We start from the raw sequence: 25,098 nt of genomic DNA on the forward strand, positions 1-25,098 counted from the left end.
GACAGGGCTGGGCCAACCACATGGCTGGATCTTGGAGTGGTCCAACAGTGTTAGCTCTAGCAACCTCAGCTTACTTGTTTCCATAGCCAGGAATGGAGTCAGACATCCTAGTAATTTCCATGTCAGTATAACCCCATTTCATATTACAAAACACAGCCATAAAGGCTGATTAGAGTATTCATTAAGTAAAATCCTTGAGAGCTACAGGTTGGCCATCTCCAGTGTACACATTATCCCTTCTCTGGCCTTGTTTCTTTGCACTTAGATATTGATCATCCTTTACAATCTACATTTTCATTATAGAATAGATGTGATTGGAAAAGATTCTTTGTATAAGTAGATCAGTTATACTGATCTTTCAAACTAGTAAAAATACATCACTCCTTAATGAACTCTCACCCTAATACAGATAACCAAATCATGAAAAAAAACACACAGATGCATAAAAGCATCTTCCAGCCACTGCAAAAGCATCCAACAATTCCGGTAAGTGCAGTACGTGTTCACTATTCTATAAAATTATTCAATACACAGATTTACATGGATGTAATAGTTAATCCTGTTTTATATTCAGTTGTTTACAGTTCATTTGATAAACATCTTACTAGAATGACAATTTATTGAACAGAAAGAAAAACTGACATTTGTTAACTAACATTCATGGTGTAACTCCAGTTTCTCGTCAACACTTTGAGATTGCTCAGTACTATTCTATCCTGAGATGGGAGGTGGGTACTAAATAAATAAAAGCTCCAGCTCATCTGCCTTGGTGACTTCTCAGCTCCTGCTGCTGCCCGCCCTTACACCATGTTAAAGGTACTACCTGTACTAATATACGTTACATAAAATGCATCACGTGGATTCTGTAACGACCGTTTGTCACTGAACCATCCAGTTTTAGTCAACAATGACTTCATCACCTTGTTTATAGCCTTGCTGAAGTACACTGCCCTGTATGGACTTACTGACTGAGGCAATACTCCATGTACATGCTGTGATTTGTTATTTTTTCCAGTGTCAGCAAACATAAAACTGAGAAACTTAGCCTCTTTTTTCCCCTTTTCTTTAGATGCAATGAGTAAAATAGTTGATAATGAAACCACCTATTCTTTTTTAAAGGATAGAAATGCTACTCGGAATATATTTAGAATATTTTAACCTACCTACAGTGATGCAAATTCAATCAAGTCAATTTCCGTAATGAATTTTAAACAAGAAAAACTTAAAGATTTGTCAACGAAAGGATTTTAATCATCTAGTTCATTGCCTCCCTTATCATAAACCACAGGGCTTACCTGAATTTACTTCTGTTACAATTATGGGCACACCTTAAAACAGAAACATCCAGGTCCCACCTTACAGGTTTGAACATTTGTGTGTTTCTACTTTGAGATTCAACTGGCTGCTCTGGATTTTATTTAGTCTGTTGTTTGTTGATACCAAAGGTATCCCTCATCACAGGTCTGCTCACCACATGACTACCCAGACCATGATCAAGACCAATCAGACTCTTTCTTTGCTAAGCTGAACAGATCCAGCTTCTAGAATCTGTCACTACGAAGTGCCTGTCACAAAGCGAGGCCTTTTCAAAGCTTTTCTTTAGAGCCTACACAATTTCTTTTGAATGTTCTTCGACTGTGATCACCAGGGCTTGACAGTGGTCATGGCAGCTGTGTGGTAAAAATGAGACACACATAACCTCTCTACTCTGACTGAAGTGTCCTCCTGTTTATACATCCTGAGCTCTTTTATCCTATCATCATGATGGGTGTTCCTATTTCCTCAAAATCCCATCTTTTATGTTGTATCTGATTCTCAGAAGAGAATCCCCTATCTTGTAAGGCTTGCCTGCATTTTTTTAATTCCTAAACATATGATTTGACATGTTAGATGAAATAACAATTATAGCTCCTATTTTATAAATGAGCTTTCTCAAGTTTTGCATCTGCCATTTGGTACCTGACAAGTAATTGCTGACACAGTTTCAGTAATTGTGGACAGGACCATAAACTGCTGCTGGGACAACTGTGAGAGCTGGGGAGGGCCAAAACCAAACACACTTGAGGGCTGTACCTGCTATAAACTAGTACCTGACTACAGATGGAAACTTAGCAAGCTTTTCATTTCATGTAATGTGTCACAACTGAAGATGAGACATTTATCAAACTAAGGATATAATATTGGCTGCCTTTCCATAAAATAAGATACAGGTATGTATTAAAATAGTATTTAAAAAGTCAATCTTGCGCATTATGCTGCAAATTGCTATGTTCACGATATATTTTCCAAAGTACTACACAAACTGTAGTATGTAACCATAAAAAGGTAACTGTAGATACAACTTCAGCTGAAGCAAAAGGCAAATGTAATCCAACTTGGTTATCTTACATTTTTTCTTACTATCCTTTCTTTCAGTTAAACACATCGGTTTTTGTTAACTGTACAAAGTGTATGATTTTGTTGCTTGGGTGATGTACGATGTGAGAACAAGTAGGAGTTACTCTGTGTCCCTACCTAGTCGTTTCTTGATAGCTATCTGAATTAGAAAGTGAGCTTGCTCGAATAAACCAGAAAAAAGTTTGAACAGCAGCCAGAGAACTCAGTGCCATTTAGGGTAGCATTGCTTTTAACAACTAGCAGCAAGCTTGCCAAGCCAGACCAAAAAGAGACTAAAAGTTCATTTAACTCTTTCATATCTAAAACTTACTCTGGTGACAGTGAGTCTGAAAAAGACCCAAAGAGGAGGGTAAGAGTTTGAATAAAACACAAAGGCTTCAGAGTTTTGTATGGTTTTACAAAGGAACATTCACACAGAGGAATAATGCTGACAGAAGTGATCACAGAATCACAAAAACTCTTAGGCTGAAAGGAACATGTTGAGATGCTCGAGTGCCCCCACCCACGGCTCAGGCAGGCAGGGTCAGCTGGAGCAGACTGCCCAGGATCGTGGCCGGTTGGGTTTTGTGCATCTCTACAAACAGACACTCCACAACTTCTCTGGGCAACCTGTTCCAGTGTTTAATGATGTGTTATTACATTTCCCATGAGTTTACTACTCCCACTTTGTGAGATACTGTGGGAGGTCTACAAATGGAAGCGCATTAGCTGTGTTGAAGCAGCTGCCATCAGGGTAATATCTTGCAGGAGAAAAGCGAGCTAAACTGAGTAAAGATTTAAATAAAACACTCACAATGTCATTGCTTTGGGTATGAAATGCAAGTAATCCCTTCACCACAGGAGCACTACGGCTACAAAACAGCAATCTCACCACAAGAAATAAGTGGTATTTCACACATTAAATTATATAGTAGAAGCCATAAAAACTTCATCCTTTTATGTATCAGTCTAATTAGGAACATGGGCTAATCAGGTTTTAAATAGATTTGGTGTAGCTAGATCTACTGTCTGGACCGTATCTGTAATGTAGGTATGTCATAAATACAGAAAATATATAGATACACACATATACATATATCACAATGAACGGAAAATAATTCATTAGGTCTTTTAATTCATTAAAGACCTAATTTAAATTCATTAATTCATTAGGTCTAAATTCCACCATAAAGGTCTAAATTTTAGTTCTTCTTGAGTTACAATTTCTTGGTAGATGTTCCTATAATTCTTGGGCAGGATATTTTCCTCTTTATTCTATCCAAACAATAAATTTAAACCTAATTCATGCTTTATTATCAGAACACACTACATGTCAACCACTAACTCACATTTAAACAAAAAAAAATCAACAATATTGCTAAATGTCTAAGGAACATATGCACCTGAGGGTTTAAAACCATGGACCTCAATCCCTCAAACATGTGTGGATATACCAAACTTATACTTGTGAGCCATCTCAATGCAGTCAGTTTGTTCTCGTCCAAATGCTTAATGTGCCAGTATGCTTGCATGATTGGAGCCTTACTGAAAAACTTGTATTTACACATTCTTGAAAATAAATAGATGAGGGATTTTTGCCCTTCTAGAAGACCTGGCTATAGACACTCCTAAATTCACAGTACTCCACATCAAAATGCTTCAGAACAGGAGGCTCACAACATTGGGAGATGCTTATTTGTCTTGTTCACTTGTATTCCAGAGAAGGGCTGCATACATGCACCTTCTTCATATGATTCTGGAATTTGGCAATAGTTGAATAGATTGTGCAGTACCTTTGGGATATTCCTATTTTAAACTTTTCTGAAAGAGCAAAAGTAAATTCTGAAACTAGGACAAGAAAGATTTTAGTCAACAAAAGAGGACTGCAAGTATATTTAACAGTTACTGATGAAATAAAATAAAAAGTCCTATCTTATGCTGCTTGGAAAAATACTGAAATCCAATTATAATTCTAAAAGCATTAGATAATTTAGTCTGTATTTTAAAGCTGCTTTTTGATAAAAAAATCCTCCAAATAGATGAAACAATGTGTCTCTGAAAAGCTTCTCTGAGATATTTATCACTAAGGGCAATTAAAAGACTGCCTGGACATAGTTTTAGCATCATAGAAAAGAAAACCTTTGTGTTTGTTGAATCTTCACTTTCTTAGTTGTATCTGTCAGAATGAGTCAAGAGAATTTAATTTTCTATAGACACTAAAGAAGTGTGTCTAAGAACTAACTTTGTGAAAGCATACTGAGAAATTACAAAGACAAGGTACTTCACAGCCTAGAAAGATACTCAAATTTTGATCTAACTTACATTTTTCTCTATGAGTATACACTTACCTAAGTTGCTGTATGTAGCACTGCAAGGATTTAAGTCGGGAGATTGTGAAGCTTCTTCTTTGTCTTCCTCCCCCAGCGGGACACGGACAGTTGATACAGGTATGACCGAGGCGCTGCCGCCATTGTCCTGCTTCACAAACACAGCTCTAGGAACACGAGGGGACAAATCCTCCAGTGTCGTGTCATCGGGCACTTGGCTGAAACAAACAAAACAAAATCACCTGGAGATCAAAGCTATGTACACTAGATCCTAATGGCAAAACACCGGATTTTCCATTTTGTATCTTTAGTAGAGGGAATGAAATAAAAAAATAACCTTTTTGCCCCCCTCAGCCCCTTTTAAGAATAACTTTCTAAAATATTTATTCTTCTTAATAAGAAGAAACAACTTTTGACTCAAACAGTAGCAATAGTTCATACCTTTCATTAAAAAAAAAAAAGGATAATAAAATGTTTTCCAGCTGGCTACAATCAGCATATGTACACAGGAATGATTCTGCATAAAACATGCGTAGAACTCATAGAACATCAGCAGGGATTAAGGTGCTTTTTACCAATGAAAACAGATTTAGCTTAATCAAAAGTACCAGGGTATAGCCAGGGGACTGTAAGTCTTAAAAAATGCGTATCATTTTAATGATACATTTTCATATACTGGTAGGATTTGGGAAACTGACACTTTGGGAAACAGATCAGTAGCCCATTTAACCTAGTAATCTGTTTCCCATATAAAATTCTCCAAGACTAAAATCCATCTGCTAATGTATTAGGGCAGCCACAGAAAGCCATGAAGACATTCCTCTGTGTTTGCTCTTAGCTATGGTGTTTTAATCGAACTATGATTACTTATAGCGCAGAACTGTGAACATCATGGATTCAATCAGCTTCCTGTGTATATTTACAGCAGTACGATTTAAAAATTTTGCATAATATATTAAAAAATACCCTGTTCAGGCTTAAAAAAGTCCTGTTGAAAACACAGCAGCAATTATCAATAACGTGCCAGATAAAACATGTCAGAGAGACCAAAAATATTTCCATGCCTTTATGCTCTCTCATTGACAGAAACAAATACTGATTATAGCCAAATCTCAAGAGCATATGTCCTATTCACTAGTTCTCATTATTCCAGTCTGCTCTAATAGAATGGCAACATTTTTAAGTATTTGTGACTTCCAGAAGGGATAGGGGTGAGGCACTTCCTCCAAAAAGATGGTCGCCACAAGTGATATCTGTACAGGTGTTTAATTTTCATGGTACAGATTTAAAACAAGACAACTTATGATAAATAGAAACAAAAATTGTGCTTTTTTAAACAGGCAGAGCAGCTGAGTTTCCATGATACAAATCCTTATAGGTGGGAAGAGAGATAATATCCCCAAAGAGTTAACATACATTATAGGCATAGGTCTTTCTATTCTAATCTAAAACCAAACTACTGAAAATCCTGGTACACGGTCTTCTAGCAATCCCAAACAGACTTCAAAGATTACAACATGCCAATAGTTTGCATAACACAAGACCCCGTGTACGGTGCAGCACACACATGCTGTTTCTACTCTCAGACTCATGAATTTTAACTGCAGGCTGATACAAACAAAACTCATTAGAACTTGTTAGTAAAGGAGAAAAAATGGCATGACTTCAAATAGCTGTAGTCTTTAATCAGCATTAACAATTTTGTTCATTTTTAGTACCATGCATAGCAATGGTGTGAAGAACATTCCAAGTGCCCTAAATATATCCACATTAAAGAGTTAACCTAAGACAATTTCAGAGTAAAGCATACATAAATATAAGCAGTGAAAAGGCTCTCAAGTTGATGAGAAATTAAACTAAAAACCCGTAGTTGATGTGAATCATACAGTTACCTGCATTCCTCAATAAGAACATTTTCTTTCAGAAAAAAATAGTTTCTATTAGCTTTATGGTTCTGTCATTGCCACATACCAGAATAATCACATTTCAAAGTAATTTTTTAGTATCGATTGGTGAGGTACAGAACAGACCCATTCTCCGTACGAGACACATGCAAGCACATACACTAAACCTAAGCTCAAAAGCATTTTGCCAAACAACGTAAACCAACAGCTACAAAGGAAGAAAGAAAAAAAAAACAACTCACCCACTATACTCACTCACACAATTCCCCATTAAAGGAAATTCTTTCAGGGCCTTCTTGAGTCTTTTAATCATGTCTTGAAACTCTGGCGAGCCATTGATTCCACAGTGTTCTGATGTGCTACAAGTTGTGCAAGCTGTAAGCAACAGGCTGAACTCTGCACAGAGTGATACACCTACTGCACCTTAATGTTTACCTTAGGGGGTTGGTCCAGGGGCTTGCCAAAGCGCCCCGGGACACCACTTGGTTACAGCCCTGCCCTCTTAACTCTTCCACTGCCTTCGTGGATGAAAAACAGGTCACACACTGCTACATCACTGTTTTGGTATGACAACTATGGTCTTAGTCATGGTAATTAGCTACGGAGGAGGTTCAAATTCCCAGAGAGATTTGAAGCACTTAGACTAGCCTGCTGTTAAAAGTAAGGGGACATCTTGAACCTGGATCCAACCCATTTTAGTGTCTGAAATAAATACATATTAAGCTACAAAGAAAAGATGTCAGGCCATGAAATCGGTGAGGAAATGCTTCCATGTTGCTTAACAGTGAACTGGGAGAGATCCTGAGATCAAGCACACATACAGGGTGTACTGACTCAACAAGCAAAAAAAAGCCAACCTGTAATCATCTCTGACATAACACAGAGAGAACAAAAGGGGAAAACCTCCTCACTCATTAAGCTACAAGGACCAACAATTGCTTTTGTTCATGCAGTAGTCTAAACAGTTAAAAAATACATTAGTGTCTGAGAAAAGCAGACAGAGCAGCTGATAAACAAGCCCTTCTTTGAGATTAGAACCATTTAAGCCCCATTTTGTATAAATGTATATCTCCTTGTTGACTGCAAATGATACTGAAGCTATCCCCTTATTTGGGATATTTATAGCTATTTTGCCAGGGTGGATTCCTTGATGCCGTGCGTAAGAGCACATATTTAGCTTCTGTCATCGTGGGCACAGTCTGCTCCGTCCAAGCCCTTTTCTTTTTTCCCTTTCTTATTTCGGAAAGAAACTTCAGAGAAAATGAATTAATTACCTTCGAGAACTCTGCTCCTTGAGCACATGTGGCTGAAACTAAACAACGTCCAGGTAATAGACAGAGAAGCCCTCCATACACGGAGAGCACATTTGCTTTCCGAAGAAGCTGAATTATGCATAGCAAAAAGCCTGCATTAAAAAGGACTGTCCTTCAGATAACATGCCCCTGAATTCATATGCTTGTGATTCACATGTGTACAAGCTCAGAATCATTTTAAAAGCAGTCTTCTACAGGGTCAAATGCCTCTACTTCTTCCCTCAGGTTACCCTCCTCCAGTTTTTGGAAGATGATGTGGTCTAAAACTTTACTTAATCTTTTGGAATAGTAAGAATCCGGAAAGCAGACCGTGCAGTATATTATTTTTTATAAGGACAGTGGAATTACAGCTATTGTGTGACCTATATTTTCCTCTGTTCAGTGCACACCTTCTCAATCAGAGTGATTACTAAACAAACAGCAATGAATATAAGGGCAATAAAGAGGTGAAATACTTGAAAAGAGTGATTCTGAAACTGTGTTCCTGCAGTAGGGTCAGATCTCAAGGCCAAGCTGAGGCAGTACAGTTCTGTTAAGGCAGCACTTAAGCCCAAGTGGCAGAAATTCATGACGGAAACTTAGAAAAGAGCTGACATGGCCTCAGAGCCTGCTCAGACTCTGATCTCCTCTGATGTCTACTCCACCAAGTGGACATCAACAAAGCAATAACCAATGGTAGTCATACAGCTTGAGATGAGAGAGCCTGATAAAGAAAAATATTTTTCTTTTATACAAGACATCTGTGGAACCTGTAGACATATTTAGTTTCAAAGAGATCCCTTTGAGACTCCCTCAGGCCCTACCGATTTTAAGCTAATAAAGCTAAAAAATAAAGCATAAATTTATTGAATAATGCTTGAGGAAAAATGCAGAGAGGTTAATGGCTTGGGAGGTGGTAAAAGGCCACCTTACAGAGGAACTTTCATTCAGAACCCAGACCCCTGCGTTTTTGCAAAACACTGAGCAGGGATGATCAGTGCTCAGGGTTAAATCAGAACACACTACGGGCATGGAAAACCCTTTCCAGTGGCTCACACAGTTCAGTTTCTCCACCCTTATTAGCCACACATAGTCAAGAGGAAAGTGAAAGAAACTTCACCAACTGGCCGTTCGTAATAACTAAGCCATAAAATTTATTCCTAATTCCGATTATACAGAAGTTGGCTTATTCCTGAAGCATGAGAATTGATATTCCATTATTATTTTTTTAAAATCTTTTATCATGCAATGTTGGCATGGATAATGGGAATACATTTCATAATCCAGGAAAGACATCCTGCTAAGCGCTTTAGTGTCAGCGAAAAAAACGGCAACAAGTTCCGCAGATTAACTGCACATTATAAAAATTGTTTATCAATTTTATGTTTTCAGTCTTTCCATTTTACAGACTGTATTGGAGAAGTTAAGAACAATAATGCACGATTTACCATCTCCATCTAAATTTATGAAATAACGAACAATTAAATCGCTTCCACTTGGTTCTTTAACTGTTCTCAAGACTTACAAAATCTTCTTCACATAAAACTTCATCTAACTTTTCACTTACTGAACGTACATAAATTCTGAATCTCTTAGCTTATAGTTGTTCTGGGGAAAGAGTCTTACGGCAATTTTTCCCTGATGAAACAAGGTGAGGTAGGTGGCTAACACTTATAAAACATTGTTGGGCACTTGACTAAAGTAAATAAACCTTGCTGATACCTAGAAAAAGCAAATAAAGGTAGATTCAGGGGGAAGGGGGAGTTGATAGTTCTACCTGAGCTTTCTGGGTAGAAATTCCTTCCACTTCAGTAGGCTTGCTTAAGAAAAAGCTTTATTTTCAGCAAAAACATCCTTGAATTCTCCCCACCAATTTATGCAAGCTATGTTTAAAAGGTTTTAGATTCAGGTGAGAACCTTAGTTTAAAACCAGTACAAGAGGTCCTGCAAACTGGAAAGGAGGACTCTTTTTTAAAACATATCCTTACAGTGATATTAAATCTTAAAATTATTTGTATAACAAGAGTGGCACTGGGGTAAGATTTGAAGGATAATACAACATTATCAAAAGCTTTGATATTGCTGCCCTCTGATACGTATAGAACCCATTAACATGCCCAGTAAAACACCCATTGGCTATTTTCACAAATAATAGCCTTAAAAGAACCCAAATTGCTGATGTACAAGTATACTTTTTTAAGGAAAATGTTTAAAAACAAATCTTCAAAACATATACATCTATAGACATAATAGATGTTTCACTCATTTTGGAAGATAAAACAGGATAGCAATCTTTTCTATCTATGGGTCAACAGAACTCATGCCTGTTGACTGCCAGGTTAGTTTCAAGTCCTACTGACAAAGTTAACGTCAGTTTAGGAATTAGATTCATGATCCCAACTTGAGCTATGAAGAAATGCCTTCTTACCTAAACCAGAGTGGAATGCATATGCAGACCTCATTACTTCAAGTATTTCAAGTAAACATGCAATTTTATCTTTAATTCATCCAACTCTGGCCCAAAGAGTCTATAAAGAAAAGTTATGGTGACTTGTAGCTATGAAAGGAAACTACTCAATTGGGTATGTAAATGAAATGGAAATGGCTGTGCACAATGCACTTGTACCTTGATTTACAAAGGCAATGCAATCTAAAAAAGGTGCCAAAATGTTTTAGTTCAGGTCTAATATGGTCTATGAAGGTAGAAAAGGAAGAATCAGAAGGCAGGGCTGCAGTTTTCTTTTAGGAAATGGCTCAATCTAAAAAGTTGCTCCTGGGTGTAAGCAATGATCTCTCAATGAGGAAGAAACCTTTATCTTGTGAAACTCCTGTAACAAGAGTCTGATCTACCAGAAAACAAAGCCTTTGAGCAATAGGAAGATCCTTTCTTTCCTAAACTTTTGTGTGGATTCCACCAAGTGCCACACCACCTTCATCACTGACAATGGCTTAGACCAAAAATGTTACCGTTGTAGAGGTCAGTTTTAGCATTTGCCTGGCAAGACCTTCTGTATCATAAAACATGAACCCCAAGAGTTCTGAGAACGCCTCGTTTCCATTCCAATTACAATACGGCTGACATTATTGCTGATTTTTAGCAAAAACTAATCCATCTACAAATTTTTGGTACAGTTAATACATTAGTATTTGCTATCTCCTTTGGAACCACCTTATATGCAACCTGGCTCCAAACAGAAAGAAACTACCGCATGGATAAAACGATACCAAGTTCTTTGATACAGTTTTCAGCTTTCCAAACAACTGTGCCTTTTGCTGGTGCTGTTCAAAGGGATGAACTGACCTTTCTTGGCGATAACTTTAAATACCTTCAGACCTGTTTTGTGGTTATGTTATCAATCTCTAGCAGCTTTGTAATCCATTGCAAAGTAAAGAAATATTGTATATTCATTTAAATTACTTTCAAGATCCCCTAGTAATCTGACATTTTTAAAGCTTATCTTATTTTCCAGGTCATCAGTTTGTTTTTTTCAGTGAGCTTACTTGTGTTGGCATTCTCAGGCAAGTGTCACGTTCATTGATTGCTATCTACATCTCTCCAGTTTTCCTCTATGCCTCTGCAAGCTTAATCGAAGATTTAAAAAGTATTTTCCAGGCACATACATGTATCTTAGCCTGAATTAACACTAAACTAACCTCTTAATAACATCTGATGAGTTAACACAAAACAAGTATAGCATCACCTGTTATGTCTCCTGCATGTGCAAAAATGGCAGTTGACAACCCTGATTCTCACCTACTGGAATATTAAAAAGAGAAGTCAAAACCCTTTAACTAAATTCCTTCGTTTTCTGGCAGTCTAAGGTTTCTTTCTGTCTCTTCAACAGTATTTAAAATTAAGTAAAAAAACAAAACTACTTTAAGGCTTTAAATTGCACCAAGGTAATAAAAAATATAATCCACTGCCTAGTGTTCTAACAATGTATTTCTCAGTATTTCATTTTTTACTTTTATTTTTTAATTTTTAGAAATTTACCACGGAACAATATTGTTAGGAAGAAGAAATTCCAGTTCTAGCATTCAGAGAATTCTGATTTGCACCAGGAAAAATGGTGAGATATGATTTTAGCCAATATCACCATGACTTGCAGAAAAATTAAAAGTAAAAATACTTTTTGGAATAAATGAGACAGATGGGACATGAACAACTGCCTTCAATAGTAAGGGCCAAAGGGAGTCCAGTAACAGTGGAAAATACAAAACAGGATAACAGCACCATCTCTAGGGTAGTCTAAGAACAAGTGCCAACGATCAGTTTGTTACAGCTGTTTACCACTGAGATAAGCTGCTTCTCCCTTCTGTCTTCCCTTGTGAGATCAGAGAATTAATCTGGCTGAAAAGTACCTCTGCAGTTACTTTTTCTTGGATCACTTCCCCAGTCTGTTCACCAGAGGTGACCACACAAACTGCACAAGAGGGTGAGCGAACCTGCTGATGGCAACATATTCAGTAAGGCTGCTGGAAAGATGTTGACACAAAGTCACTTTCTTCAGGTTTCCCTGGAGATAATGCAAAGAATGTGTTCCTCTGTAGGGACAACTGAGCGCACAAATTTTCCTGATTCTTTAACTTGTTCTCTAAAGCTGCCTACTTCTCCCCATTTAATTTAGAGTAAGTCTAAAGAGACTAGTCTCTTGTCAAGAGTTATTCCAGCCCTGGGTACATTCTTCACAGTCTTCAGCCTTAAACTGTAATATGCACTGTATTTGGGGGCAATTAATTCAAATTGAAACCTACAGAAACCAGCTTTACATCATACTATGATAAACCCTATCACCAGCGTAACACCCCAAGGGGTTCCAGGTCTGACAAAGGGCAAACAATCTGAAAGTAGTCCTGACCTCCATGAGAATGCTATACCACTCTTCCCAAGATGTGATATTAAGGGATTTAATTCCACTCCATGCAATGGTCATTTTTCATCAGTTTAAAACATTTAACTAAAAGTCACTGTGATTTACTTAACAGACAAGACAATAGAAAAATTTTTTTTTCCATGATACATTTGTGAAATTCCCACATAGGTGATAAAGTTGAAAAAAAATTGAATTTCCTACCAGTAGGTTATTGTTGCAATTAATCAAATAATGCAAATATGAAGTTATTTTGGAATCAGTTTGTATAATAACCTTAGAAGACCTAGTCTAATACATCTACAGCTGTGGTCTATACTCAGTGAAATGCATACTATGCCCACGCTGTAGCCTGCAATGAATATCTCCAGCACCCTAGGTTATGCACTGCCATGCACTGTAGGAACTCTGTGGTGCATTGAAAACAACGTGTATCTGGAACAAGCACATTTCTTTGTGTTTGGAGACATTCAAAAAAGCATGTGTATCCTTGAGAATGGAATAAACAGGCCTTTAAACCAAGACCTAAAACATTCAACTACTTGGAATTTATAGAGTAAGATAAATAATCTGACCAAATATTCCTAGAGAAAACAACACATGATTTTAGCAAATTATGATTTAAAAAATACTAAAAATGAAATCACTGAACAAAATTGTCAGGCAGAAATGGAGCAATGGGCTCTGCTGAATCCAGTACTGTTAGGGGGCAGCGTATATTCATTACTAAAGGCCTTGCAAAATGTAGATTTATTATTTTATAGATAATTTAATTCTATTATTACTTTTCACATGGCTTATTTTAGGAGTGCAGCAGTGATGTTGCAGTGTAGCATCAAGTTAATTAGCCTATCTTGTTTTCATGGGTATCTGAGATAAAGTTAGCGCACCACCTTTTATGCGTCACAGATCTTTTAACTTCTATTCTTCTTTTAAATAGTAGCCTTCTATTTCCACAGAGGAATTATTTAGCTCTCCTATAACATAAGAACTATTTCTTTAACTAGAAATTCAAGAAAATCTGATTCAATGGAACATAACTATCACAATGTATTATGAACCTGCAAATACCAACTCCAAATAGCAGTTACTGTTCCCAGTAATTTTTTTTTTGATTCTTTCTGATATCCAATATAAAGCAAAGATTTTTAGAATATACTTTAAGATACCTAAAATAAATATATTTGGAAAAAAATTACACTTAATAAGACCCCTTGATTTCTTCCCTTTTTGGTAGTACATACAATGCAGTTCACAGCTGAATGAATAAAAAGACAAGCGGATTACCTGGGGATTTTCTTCGGAATCAGAGGTGGTGATGAATGGCTCATTATTTTCTGTTCCAAGCTCTCCGGAGACTTTTCCTGTATTTCTCCTTTGTCTTTTGCTAGTGCATCAGCAATAGCAGACTCCACTCCACTCTTGTATTGCTGGTCAACCTTTGGTTCAGTCTGTGCTGGATCACACCTATACATGAAAACAATTGATGGCTTCTCACTGGTCTCTGATTTTGCCTCGCTGAACCACTGATGACGCTGAACTGGAGGAGGAGGGAGCATATGTATTACAGTTCCATCAAGACCCACCAATTTTCCTTTTTCTCTTTCTTTCTCTTTGTCTTCCTCCTCATCAGTTTTTCTGCGGCGGAAGAAGCTCTTAAACGATATCCAGCGCTTGGGTTTTGCGTCAGCAGCTCGTCGACCTTCCGAATGAAGGATTGACTCAGCCTCCGTTGACCTGGTGGGACTATTTGGTTTGGTCCAGTTGCTGAAATGTCTTTGCAACAAGTTACTTGCGTGATAGGGTGAAGATGTGGACCGTGGAGGAGGAAATGGCGGTGCTTGCTCTGTTTTGGGACTTGTAGTATTTGGGGTGCCTCTCACTGGTTTTGGAGAATGGGTGGCGACCGGCTGTGATAGCGTATCTTTCTGCATTTTAACGGCTGTGTTTTCCGTTGTCTTGGATGGCTCTATTTCAGGCTGTGATGTAAAAAGAGATTTGGGTCGTACCAGGGTGTTTTTAGTAGCATCTGCATCAGGGGGTAAGGAATACAGTTCTTCTGCACTGCAAGACTTGGGTCCAGATTGAGGCGTTTCTGGCGGAGACTGCGGAGGCTGGATGGAAGCCACAATCTGTGAAAGCACCGTGCTTGCATTCTCTCTACTGCTGTTGCCAGCAGAAGCCTCCAATGTCACATCTGCTGGCTCTTGGGTTGTCTTTTGAATTCTTGATGGGGAGCTGTGGTCAGAACTATGACTTCTCTGTGGTGATATCTGACTTTTACTGAGGCAGCTGTTAAACTCTTGGACCTTCTGAGCCACAGAACCCAGCCTGCATTCAGTGTTATTAGTTACCCCCTTCGCTTGGGAAAATTCACTGGGTTTGCTCCCTATAGCTTCAGTCACTTTGCTTTCTGTTTCTATTTCTTCATATGTGTGGCTTATTACACTGGTAGTTTTATCTTTGATGGATAGCTCTCCGCTGGTCCCTAGAAAACTTTTATAGATAGCCAGGTTATCATATGCATTTGGATTGATTACAATAGGAACTTTAATAGCATTTTTGGAACTCTTAGCATAAGTGGGCTCATCATGAATGATAATAGGAAAAGGCGGCATGCCAGCGTTATTGTAGCTGTTGAATTTTATCTCAGATAAATTTGGAGACTTAACTGGGATAGTTTTTGAGGAAAGGTTTGTAGCTGTAGGCGAAGTAGGAGCTGACTTGTGGCTTGTCTTCCTGGGAGGAACAGAAGGTCCTGAGCTGTTAGCAATTAACTCTACCTTAGGTATCTTCTGTCTTGGACTAGTACTAGAAGTCCACACTTCTTGATATCTGATTGCACTGGATTTTTTCAGATTAGCATTGACTCGAGCAGGTGATGCTGCAGAGGATGCAATAGGCGTGCCTGGAGTTACTGGTGAACTTGGGTTAGATGATGCATTTTTGGTTTCTGGGGTTTCAGTTGGACTCTCTTTACATTCATTGGTCATGGCAGCTGATACATCCACTACAGTATATGGCTTGCAAACTGGTTGTTCCATGTTCACCACCCTGTAAGGTTTAGCTTGCTCTTCCACAGGCACCAAGTTGATAGTTACAGCTTGACCAGTAACATCTGAAGAACTTTTATTCTCTTGCTTATCAGTCTGTACAGCAATTTTGCCATCTTTCTCTTCCAGTCGAAGAGCAAGGACTGCCTTGTGGGTTTCTAGGCTCTTTGGAATATTTCTGGAAGCTTTCGACGCATCCTTCACTTGCTGACTAACACAGAGACTTTCATATTCTGGTTCGATCAATTTGAGGTCCTGAGGAGTGCTAGGAGATAATCCTCCATTACAGAGTTTCTGTGAAGAACTGCTGGTTGTTCCAGAACGAGACTCTTCTGTCAACGAAGAATCAGGAGATGTAGAATCAGAAGATACCATGCTCTGCATGCTCTCTTGCCCGTAAAGAATCACAGTCTCTTCCCCATAACCATTTAAAATTTCATCATAACTATCATCGTAATCGACCGCACAGATCCGCTGAAGAGACTTGTTCCTAAGGGGCACGGTGTTCCATTTTTTGTCAACACAGAACTGAACAGGAGACAGGGTGTTAGCACGAAAATTAGCAAAGCGAGGTTGGCCCCTCATACGAATTTCCATTGCTAGCAACTCTTCATCACTTTCATCCCAGCTCTCATGCTCTTCCTGCATGCTGCCAAAAAACGTGTCATCCTCACTCTCATCTCCGCTGGAGAATTCAGGGTAACAGAAACGTCCACCTTCATTACTTATTACTTCAGTGCTTCCACTCAGAATAACATGCTTACTGTGCGAATCTTTCATTCCACCCATCATGCAGCTTGGAGGGATCTTTCTTTCTAATGATCTTTTATAACAATTATTTATTCTTCCCAAGAAGGTTTCTCTCGAGTTCATTTCATTTCCAGTTAGCTGAGGTGTGGTATCCAAACCTGCAATCTCCTTCAAAACTTCTGTCAGTCCATTATTATTATTATTTGGTATCTTACCTACACCATCGTTGTTGCCATAAGGCCTGTGAACATGGCTATAACCTTCGATTTCATCTTCATTATTATTGTTCAGTGGTTTTTTGTTCAAGACAGCTTTGTTTCGGTTCCAGCCTGGGGGCACCGATTTGTTCTCACACTGATCCGTCGCGCTGATTTCGCCACATACACCCTGCCCATCTACCACCATCATGGTGGGCTTCACAGCTATCGTGGGTTTCTTTGCCACAGGCGGCCGGAAGTTTCCTTTGTTTCCACCACGATGGCTGTTACTTTGGTTTGCGTTGGTTTTCAGATTGCCATGCGAGAGGGGTTTTTTCTCAGATACTGGGGGTAACTGATGCAAGCTTTTTGGCTTGAAGCAGTTCTTACATTCACCAGGTTTCCAGACGTGTTCAGTGAAAGTGTTGCAAGCAGACATTTTCCCAGAGCTTTGCGCTTGATGCTGTGCTGTTCAGTGCATGGTCAGAATTTCATTCATGTGTTTCCTCTTTGTTCCCTTGGTATGGCTACTGTTTTGAGCAGTGATCATTCTGAAACACAAAAGAGAGAAGGAGGATAAGAATGGGGAAAAAACAGGATGATCTTTATACTTTTTTGAATACCGCTAACAACAACTCAGAAAAACCAAGTAGCCCTTTGCTGATGCCTTAAGCTCTTTTTACTTAAATTTACAAAACCACAGTCCCGGTTTCAGCAGGGATTGAGTTAATTTTCTTCTTAGTAGCTGGTATGGTGCCATGTTTTGTATTTAGGCTGAGAATAATGCCAGTAACACACGGATGTTCTAGATGTTGCTGAGCCGTGCTTACACTGAGTCAAGGACTGTTCAGCTTCTCATACTGCCCTGCCAGTGAGGTACCTGGGGGTGCACAAGGAATTGGAAAGGGACAAAACCAGAACAGCTGACCCCAACTGGCCAAAGAGATGTCCCATGCCATGTGCTGAGCAATAAAACCTGGGGGGATGATGCTCAGGGACAGGCTGGGCATCGGACAACAGGTGGTAAGCAACTGCATTGTGCTGCATTGTGCACCACTTGAGATGCAAATTCTTTTATCATTGTTTTCCCTTCCTTTTCTGTCCTGTTAAACCATCTTATTCTCAACCCATGAGTTTTTACCTTTTTTTCCCCTCCAATTACCAATTCTTCCCCCTATCCCACTGTGAGGCAGAAGTTGAAGGGGCAGTGAATGAGGGCTGTGCGGTGCTTAGCTGCCTGCCAGATTACACCACCGCGCTGCTTAGATGAAATGCAAAAAAATGTGGCAAATATTCTTCTCGGACATAAAGAATTAAAACTTTGTCAGTGAAGCCCTATATTACTCAGAGCAGAGAGAGAAAAATGGCAATGACTGAGAACATAGAGTAATTCTCTTGACTAGTTCAGGACCATTGACCTTAATTTTTGCCCAATAAATCACATGCCAGGAAAAGGACATAAAACCAAGGATTATTGCATATTGTCTTCAAAATAACCATTTAAATGTGTGACAAGAAAGTAAAAGAATATACTTTACTCTATCAAATGCAATTTAGATCACTCGTTTTAGCTTCAAATGTTGAATGAGCTGAGCTTAAGTGGCAAAATATATTCAACCAATTCCAAACTCTGCCATTTAAGCACTTTTTCAGCAGAGTCAAATTATAACTAGACAGATACTTTGTTTGACAAGACAGGCTGGACTTTATGCTGAAAAATCAGCTAAAATGCTGGGGCAGCCTTTATAGAAAGTCAGTTTCTTCTTTAGCTTGCTATAGTGGCAATAAACCATTCTTATATCCTCAAAACAAAGCTATGGACGACTTTTAGTTCCTGATTTGTTTCACAAGTAGCTTTTCCACCTAACCCCACCCCCCGCCAAAACAATTGAAATATAATTGTAAATCTATTTCAAAATGAGTTGTCTTTTTTCCTGAAATGATCAACCTTGAGTAAAAATCAGGCACGAATCTGTTATACTTCACAGTCATTGGAGTATCCCAGATTTGTGGTTTATGAATTAATGCCTGAAGATTTTAAGCCTTCTAAGCCAAAACCACATCTCTGGTCTCTTCATTGTTGTTGCATAACTCAGAAATGATCTGACATTTTACCGAGGTGAAAGAAGCTCTCTGTTGCTGCTTCTGCTAATGCAGGCATTGATAGATCAGTAATTTTTTATTTTTACAGGCTTTGGATAAAAATATACTTGCTGTTCACATAGGTACATTGAAAGTGTAGTACCAAACCCACTCAGTTAAAGATGCAGCTTTAATTAAAGCCAGAGGTTAGTAACAGCAGGACACTTATGCTGGAATTTACCATGGGCACAACTGGTTTACATTAGTGGAGCAAACAATAGAAATCATTAGTAAAATTGACACTTGTCTGACTTTGTCAGTCTCCTCACGTACTGCTCTGCGTTTTGGCAAAGGGCTAGCCTACGCTGGAAAACTCTGAAATAGGAATTCTGTTCCAACACCAGATGGGGCTGAAGTCTAACTGTATTATAACAGAGTACATTCAGACACAGTCATGGTACCAGCGCTATCATATTTCATACACTGACTGAATATGTTTCCAGACACAGCTTTTTGCCAAAAACTCAGTGCCAAAAGCTTTTTCTTTGTATGACCTAAGAGATAGAAAGTCTGCCAGATAGAGTTCTGCCCAAACTTCAGCCTCTGTTTTAAATATACACTGAGTAAAAAGGCCTTTGCATTGTTTTGATCTTTGCGAAGATTTGTTGGTTCAACACTTTGTCAGCCTGGGCATTGTAACCAGAAAAATCACATTAAGAAGTAATTCTCCTAAAATATGTGAGAGAAAGAAATAGAGAATACTAGAATTTTATACTGTGGTTAACTCTTTCTTTTCATGTTAACAACTAAAAGGAGAAAAGTTGCACTAAAAGTTGCACAGCCGAAATAAATCTTCTTTTGGAAAACATATTTCTCCATTACATAAAATCTCCAAGCAGACAATTTAAACAAAGAGATTAGCGCACCTGCGTATGGTTTTTAGGATTTAACTGGGTGATATTATTTCTTAGAAATGGCACAAAGTGCACTTAAATCCTGTCACAGAACAGACAGTTTTATGGCCTTCTAGGCTATGCATTTTCTGCTAATAAGGTTGGGATAAAATGAGAAAGCACTCTCTTGCACACTGTCACATTAAAATATTTTCGTGTTTTACCACCAGCTGTACTTACTTGGATTTGCACAGACACACTGTTATGGATCAGTTTTCCTCTAACCCAAGTGAATACTACACAAAACGTGTGACTGCAGACTACAGGAGGCTTGCCAGACCTACAACCCAAGGCTCCAGTAACAGCCGAAGTACAGCAGGGTCACAGTTCTGTGCATACTTCATGTCCCAGGAGTACTAATGCAGCAACTGAATTTCAAATGCTACACACACAGACCTGCGTATGTAAATGCAGGCATCTATCAATACACAGACACAAAATACGTAAGATGCATACAGATATTTTCAATCTTTTGCATTTCAGCACCAAATGGAAATGGTTTAAACTCAACATGCTCTAAACATGACTTTTGACACAGTCTGTGAAACAGGCAAGAGTCACTGACTTCTTGCCTTTGTAAACTACAGACAGGTTTCCAATTGGATTTGGCACTTCCAGGATGAGCAGTGCCTGTAACATGCTTTACACTGCCTGCAGCTGTAATGAAGAGGAAACACGCACCTTCACACAAGAGGAAATGTACATTAAGAAAAAAAAAAAAAAAAATCCAATGGTGAACTATTTTCATCCTTTGAAATCAGAAGCAATCTACTGTAACAGATTAAATTCAGTGACCTTTATATGTCTAAACAGGTATTTGCACTCTCCAAAAAAATCTAGCATTTTTTTAATGGTTGTATAACTAAAATTGATTTTTCTGATGCTTTCCTCTGCCTTTAAAGAAAACACATTTACTGTTTCAACCACATAATCACTCCTATGAGTGATAATAGCAGTAAAAGTGAATATGAGTGAAATGAATGAAATCTTTCAATAAAAAAAAAATTCAAACATTCTTCACATGTTCAGGATATTGCTTCCATTGCTGTTAACGACAGCTGCAGCTGCATAGGGGGCAGCAGAGTCCATTGAAGGTAATGAAAACACACACAAATTTACAAAGAAAAAATCTTTGGCCCTGATATCCAGACAGTGTTCATTTCTAGACTCTCGCCCTACTCTTCAAAACTAAGGAGGGTTGTGAGGAGATCCAGGCAGGCACACATCAGATCGTTTGGGCTTAACGGTGCTCCTGGTATCTCTTCCTCTGTAGCCTCACTGCAGCCAGTGACTGCCCATTTACCTGCTAAGGAACTGCTAACTCTGCAGAGCTGCTCCTTCCTCTGAAATGAGTAGTTTGGACAACAGAACTTATTTGAAGATACTCAATTAGGCTTCTAAAGTGTTAACAGTAAACACCTAATAACATGGTACACTTCACCCTGCATCTCAAAGCTTTTTATGCAAGTTGATAAACATACCTATTCACAATTCATAGGTGGAAACACTGCAGTGCAATGACATTAAGCAACTAAAATTCACCAAGTGAGTCAGTGACCGGAACAAGTACAGACAGACAAGTTCTGCTCCTAACATGGTGCTGCAGCCAGCAGCTTGTGATACTTCATTCACTAGGTGGTTGAGTCAGCACAGTTAGTTTATCAGCTTTAAAGGCTAAATCACTCTTTGTGTAAATGATAAACAGTTCTCTTGTTTCAGCAGATACACAACTGCACACAGAAGGGCTCAGTCAGGCCCCGTTAAGATGATATTTCACTTTCCAGGTCAGAGTTAGGGGATGACAGGTTAAGAGTTGCAGTGCAGAGCTGAAGCAGTTATCAGCAGAGGCATCCTCATGTCAGGAAACTGCACAGAAATGCAGCAGTATTATTTGTTGACATCATCTCTGTTGAGTGCACCAAGATGGGAATAAACATGCATTTCAGGCATTTTCCCTTTGTTCTGAGTAATTTCAGGCTGGCGGGTCTCCCTTAGATGCATGCTGGCTGAATCACAATGAAGGCCTTTGCCAGTAATACTTTATACTAACATAATCCAATTAAAAGGAACTTAATTGGTGTGCAACATTCCCTACAATTTCAACATTTTAAAAATGAATAGTCTCAGTAAGTACCAGATGGTGACACGCACTAATTAATCAGGCCTACTCAATGAATGAGCGTATTAAAATGAATGCACCTATTAGACATGTGTTTTCAATGCTGTATGCTGCAAAAACTCCCCTTAAATGAATGCCTACTATATTACTGAGCAATATGCACAAGTGTGCATTTCATCATTTGTAATTGTAATTCTATCACTCTTTGGTTTCTTCTTAGATCACTAGATACTTGGAACAGGAAAAGGCATTTAACTTCAGCATTGCTGTTCATGAAAATGGGCCTACGATTTTTATGCTGCAGAATAAATTGCATTGATTAGTCTTCTTAAAAGACAACAGCCCATTAAATTGCTAGTGAACAACCCACGAACCTCTCACCATTGACAGGCATGTCCTCAGACTGAAAAATCAGCCATGGGAATCCAGCCTGGTTTCCTATATAGGAGCACCTAAACACCACAAAACCACTACGGCTTCGTGGTTTTGTCTGAAGTACTTATAGGCATCTGGACACTCACTGGTTGTCACAAAGAACAGTGTAAGTCTAACATAACAAGACTAAAATCTGGTGTCTGGTCTTTTTTTTATTATTATATATATATATTTTTTAATATAATCAAAAATATTTTAAGAATTTTTTTGAAAAAAAACAAAACCAACTCAAATATGAAATGCTCCACCTTCATACATACTGTCCTGCTTGGGTGGCAATGGGCTGTGAAAACGCTTCATCTCTCAGCATCAATGTGTACTGACACCGGGCCACTTATCTACGAATACATCTAGCACAGAAAACTGGGACTACAAATGCGATGTGCCAATTAGGTTTTGTCTTTCATGCCAAAAAAGAAAAGAAAAGAAAACACACACACACACACTCACACACACAAAAAAAAATAAAAAGAAACCAACAACTTCTCAAATTTTACATCCTTTGTTCAACTTCAAAGGAGAACAAATCCCAAGTGAAGCTAACTGCAACATCTGTTAGGTACATGAAATGTAACACGGAGAGAGGAGTCTCACAGCCAGGGAAGTCAGGGTCCCAAGTTGCAGGCATGTTGAGAAACACAGTTGTTGACATTCAGTGCCCAGAAGCACTGTGCTTTGAACAATCTTGCAGCAGTTATTAATGAAAGTCAAATCAAGCAAAAAATCTTATGAGATGATACAAAGTACTACAGCAGAGTTTGGAAATAAAACTTAATGTATTGATATTTAAAAATGGGAGAAGTGCACCCACCAATGTCACAGGACTTCACAAAGGTGGGCAAGTGTTTAACAATACAGATTTTGTAGCCTGAAACAGTGACTCAGGGTCTCACTTTACATCCTAATTTGGTGGAATATCAAGATTAGAACCCAAATTTCCTGCCTCTTAAGTGTGGCACCATGCTCAGTCACAGCACTTATTTCTCAAGAGGTGTGCCAGAAAAGAACATGAAATTAAGCAATGGCACTGTGGTCTACCACAGTTTTATTCCCAAAGTGGACTAATTGGACCAATGTTCAGCACGTATCTGATCATTGTAACAAGCCAGAACTGAGCTGTGGCAGGCAGCACAGATGGACACTTACAGAAGTGTTAAGCATCATTATAATTTTTGTTAAAAAAGAAATTTTGTTTCAGTTTTTTTTTTTTTTTTTAGTCAGAACTTTGAGTGCTGACACCAGTCCAATGCCATAAAATGACAGTCCTACAGAAAATGTAATGAATCTTCCAGTGGATATCGAGGAGGCAATGACCTAAACTTCAGGTCCATATAATCTATAAAGTTGCCAACTTACTTTAGAACCACTCTGCAGCACGATGTACTATGCTGCTGACATAAAGGGCATGCTTTGGATGGAGAAGACAACAGAATCACTGCTAAACACAGTTCTGTAAAAAAAAAAAAAAAAAAGTTGCAAAATTGCTGCAAGACAGCATGAAACAATCAGGAAAAAAACTTGGAACTATTCCTGTTTTTAAGCTCCCATGCTGTATTATCGCTCAGTTAAAGAGTGCTTAAATGACATGAATATTTCATAAAACCAAGTGAGTGAAGGAAACCCTTGAATATGTTTTTTCCACCTAAAACCTCTAAGAAAAAACATGTTAGAAATAACCAATGAACTGCAGCAAAAACCTGCCTAAGGCTAGACAACCTGTAATGCTTCAGAATAAAACAGGCATTGCTTTACAATTTACCTAACCCAAACAGATAATGCCATACAGCAAGGAAAAGGCAAGAAATATCCTCAGGATCTGTGTAAGTAACCTGATTAGATTCTGCATCATCACACTGACAATACACAAAACTATAACAAGGACAAGCTCTCACATTTAGTTTTGAGGCCCAGTAGACCAGCAAAGGCATGCATTTGAATATGAACTCTTCTGACTTCCAAAGAGAACAGATTCTTACCTTGAGAAAACTATTAAAAAATGTAATTCCTTTTGGAAAAATTGTATTTTATCATTAATATACTTTAAGTTTCTAACAACCAGTTATCATTTAGACAATTCTGCAGAGTATATTCTTTTGGTATACTTTTTACTTGCACAAGAAATTAGATTCCCCCCCCCTTTCTCCCCATGCCCATCCCTCCAGTAAAAACGCACAACATTCCAAGATCTTTTAGCAAATTAAGGATAAGCACAGAAGTACATTAGCTGAGAGATACTAGCACGATAATGAAAAAAACATCCTCAGGTTTGAGTTTCTCTCAACTCTGTTTAAGCCAAATTATGAGAATTAAGCCCTTCATATCATTCTGAGAACGCATCAGTATGACAATACCTTCCATCATGTAATTACCTTTGAATTACTCTTCCTAGGCTCAATTCAAATCCTGCCCTTTTATCTTTTTGGTCAGTTGTTTAAGCACATGAACGTATCTAGAAGAATAAATACTACAAAACTGTTAAACCTCTACAGAATGTGAGTAGTCACAATATGTAACAATGAATTACCTGAAAAACATTACGCTGCTGCTGCAGCTACAAAACCTGGGAATGGTTGTGGTTAGCCTTCTGCTGAGCACAGCTTGAGAATGAAAACAGTGTGCATTATTACTATAGTATTGAAACCATCAATTCCACAACTACAACTTACTTAAAACTCTCTGCCTTGCACTACTGCTACGTCCAGCTCCAAAGATGCCCACACAGAACCCTGATGCAGCAAA

General features: G+C 38.4%; 1 protein-coding gene across 5 annotated transcripts in view; it reads right to left on the reverse strand.

Annotated features, from left to right (window-relative positions):
• PEAK1 (pseudopodium enriched atypical kinase 1) overlaps nucleotides 1-25,098 on the reverse strand; it is a 115,144-nt gene that overhangs the window by 17,392 nt on the left and 72,654 nt on the right. For 4 of the 5 annotated variants that reach the window (XM_084293313.1, XM_084293311.1, XM_084293312.1 and 1 more), the window contains 3 exons: nucleotides 14,058-17,321; nucleotides 6,850-6,966; nucleotides 4,725-4,921 (listed from right to left, as the gene is read on the reverse strand). In XM_084293313.1, coding sequence (XP_084149439.1) covers nucleotides 4,725-4,921; nucleotides 6,850-6,966; nucleotides 14,058-17,209 — 3,466 coding nt within the window. In that variant the 5' untranslated portion in view covers nucleotides 17,210-17,321. The remainder of the gene's footprint in view (nucleotides 1-4,724; nucleotides 4,922-6,849; nucleotides 6,967-14,057; nucleotides 17,322-25,098) is intronic. The other variant, XM_084293315.1, reaches the window with a different exon arrangement.

Source organism: Netta rufina (assembly GCF_964035555.1).
Source record: "Netta rufina genome assembly, chromosome: 11".
In the NCBI taxonomy this organism is placed as follows: Eukaryota; Metazoa; Chordata; class Aves; order Anseriformes; family Anatidae; genus Netta; species Netta rufina.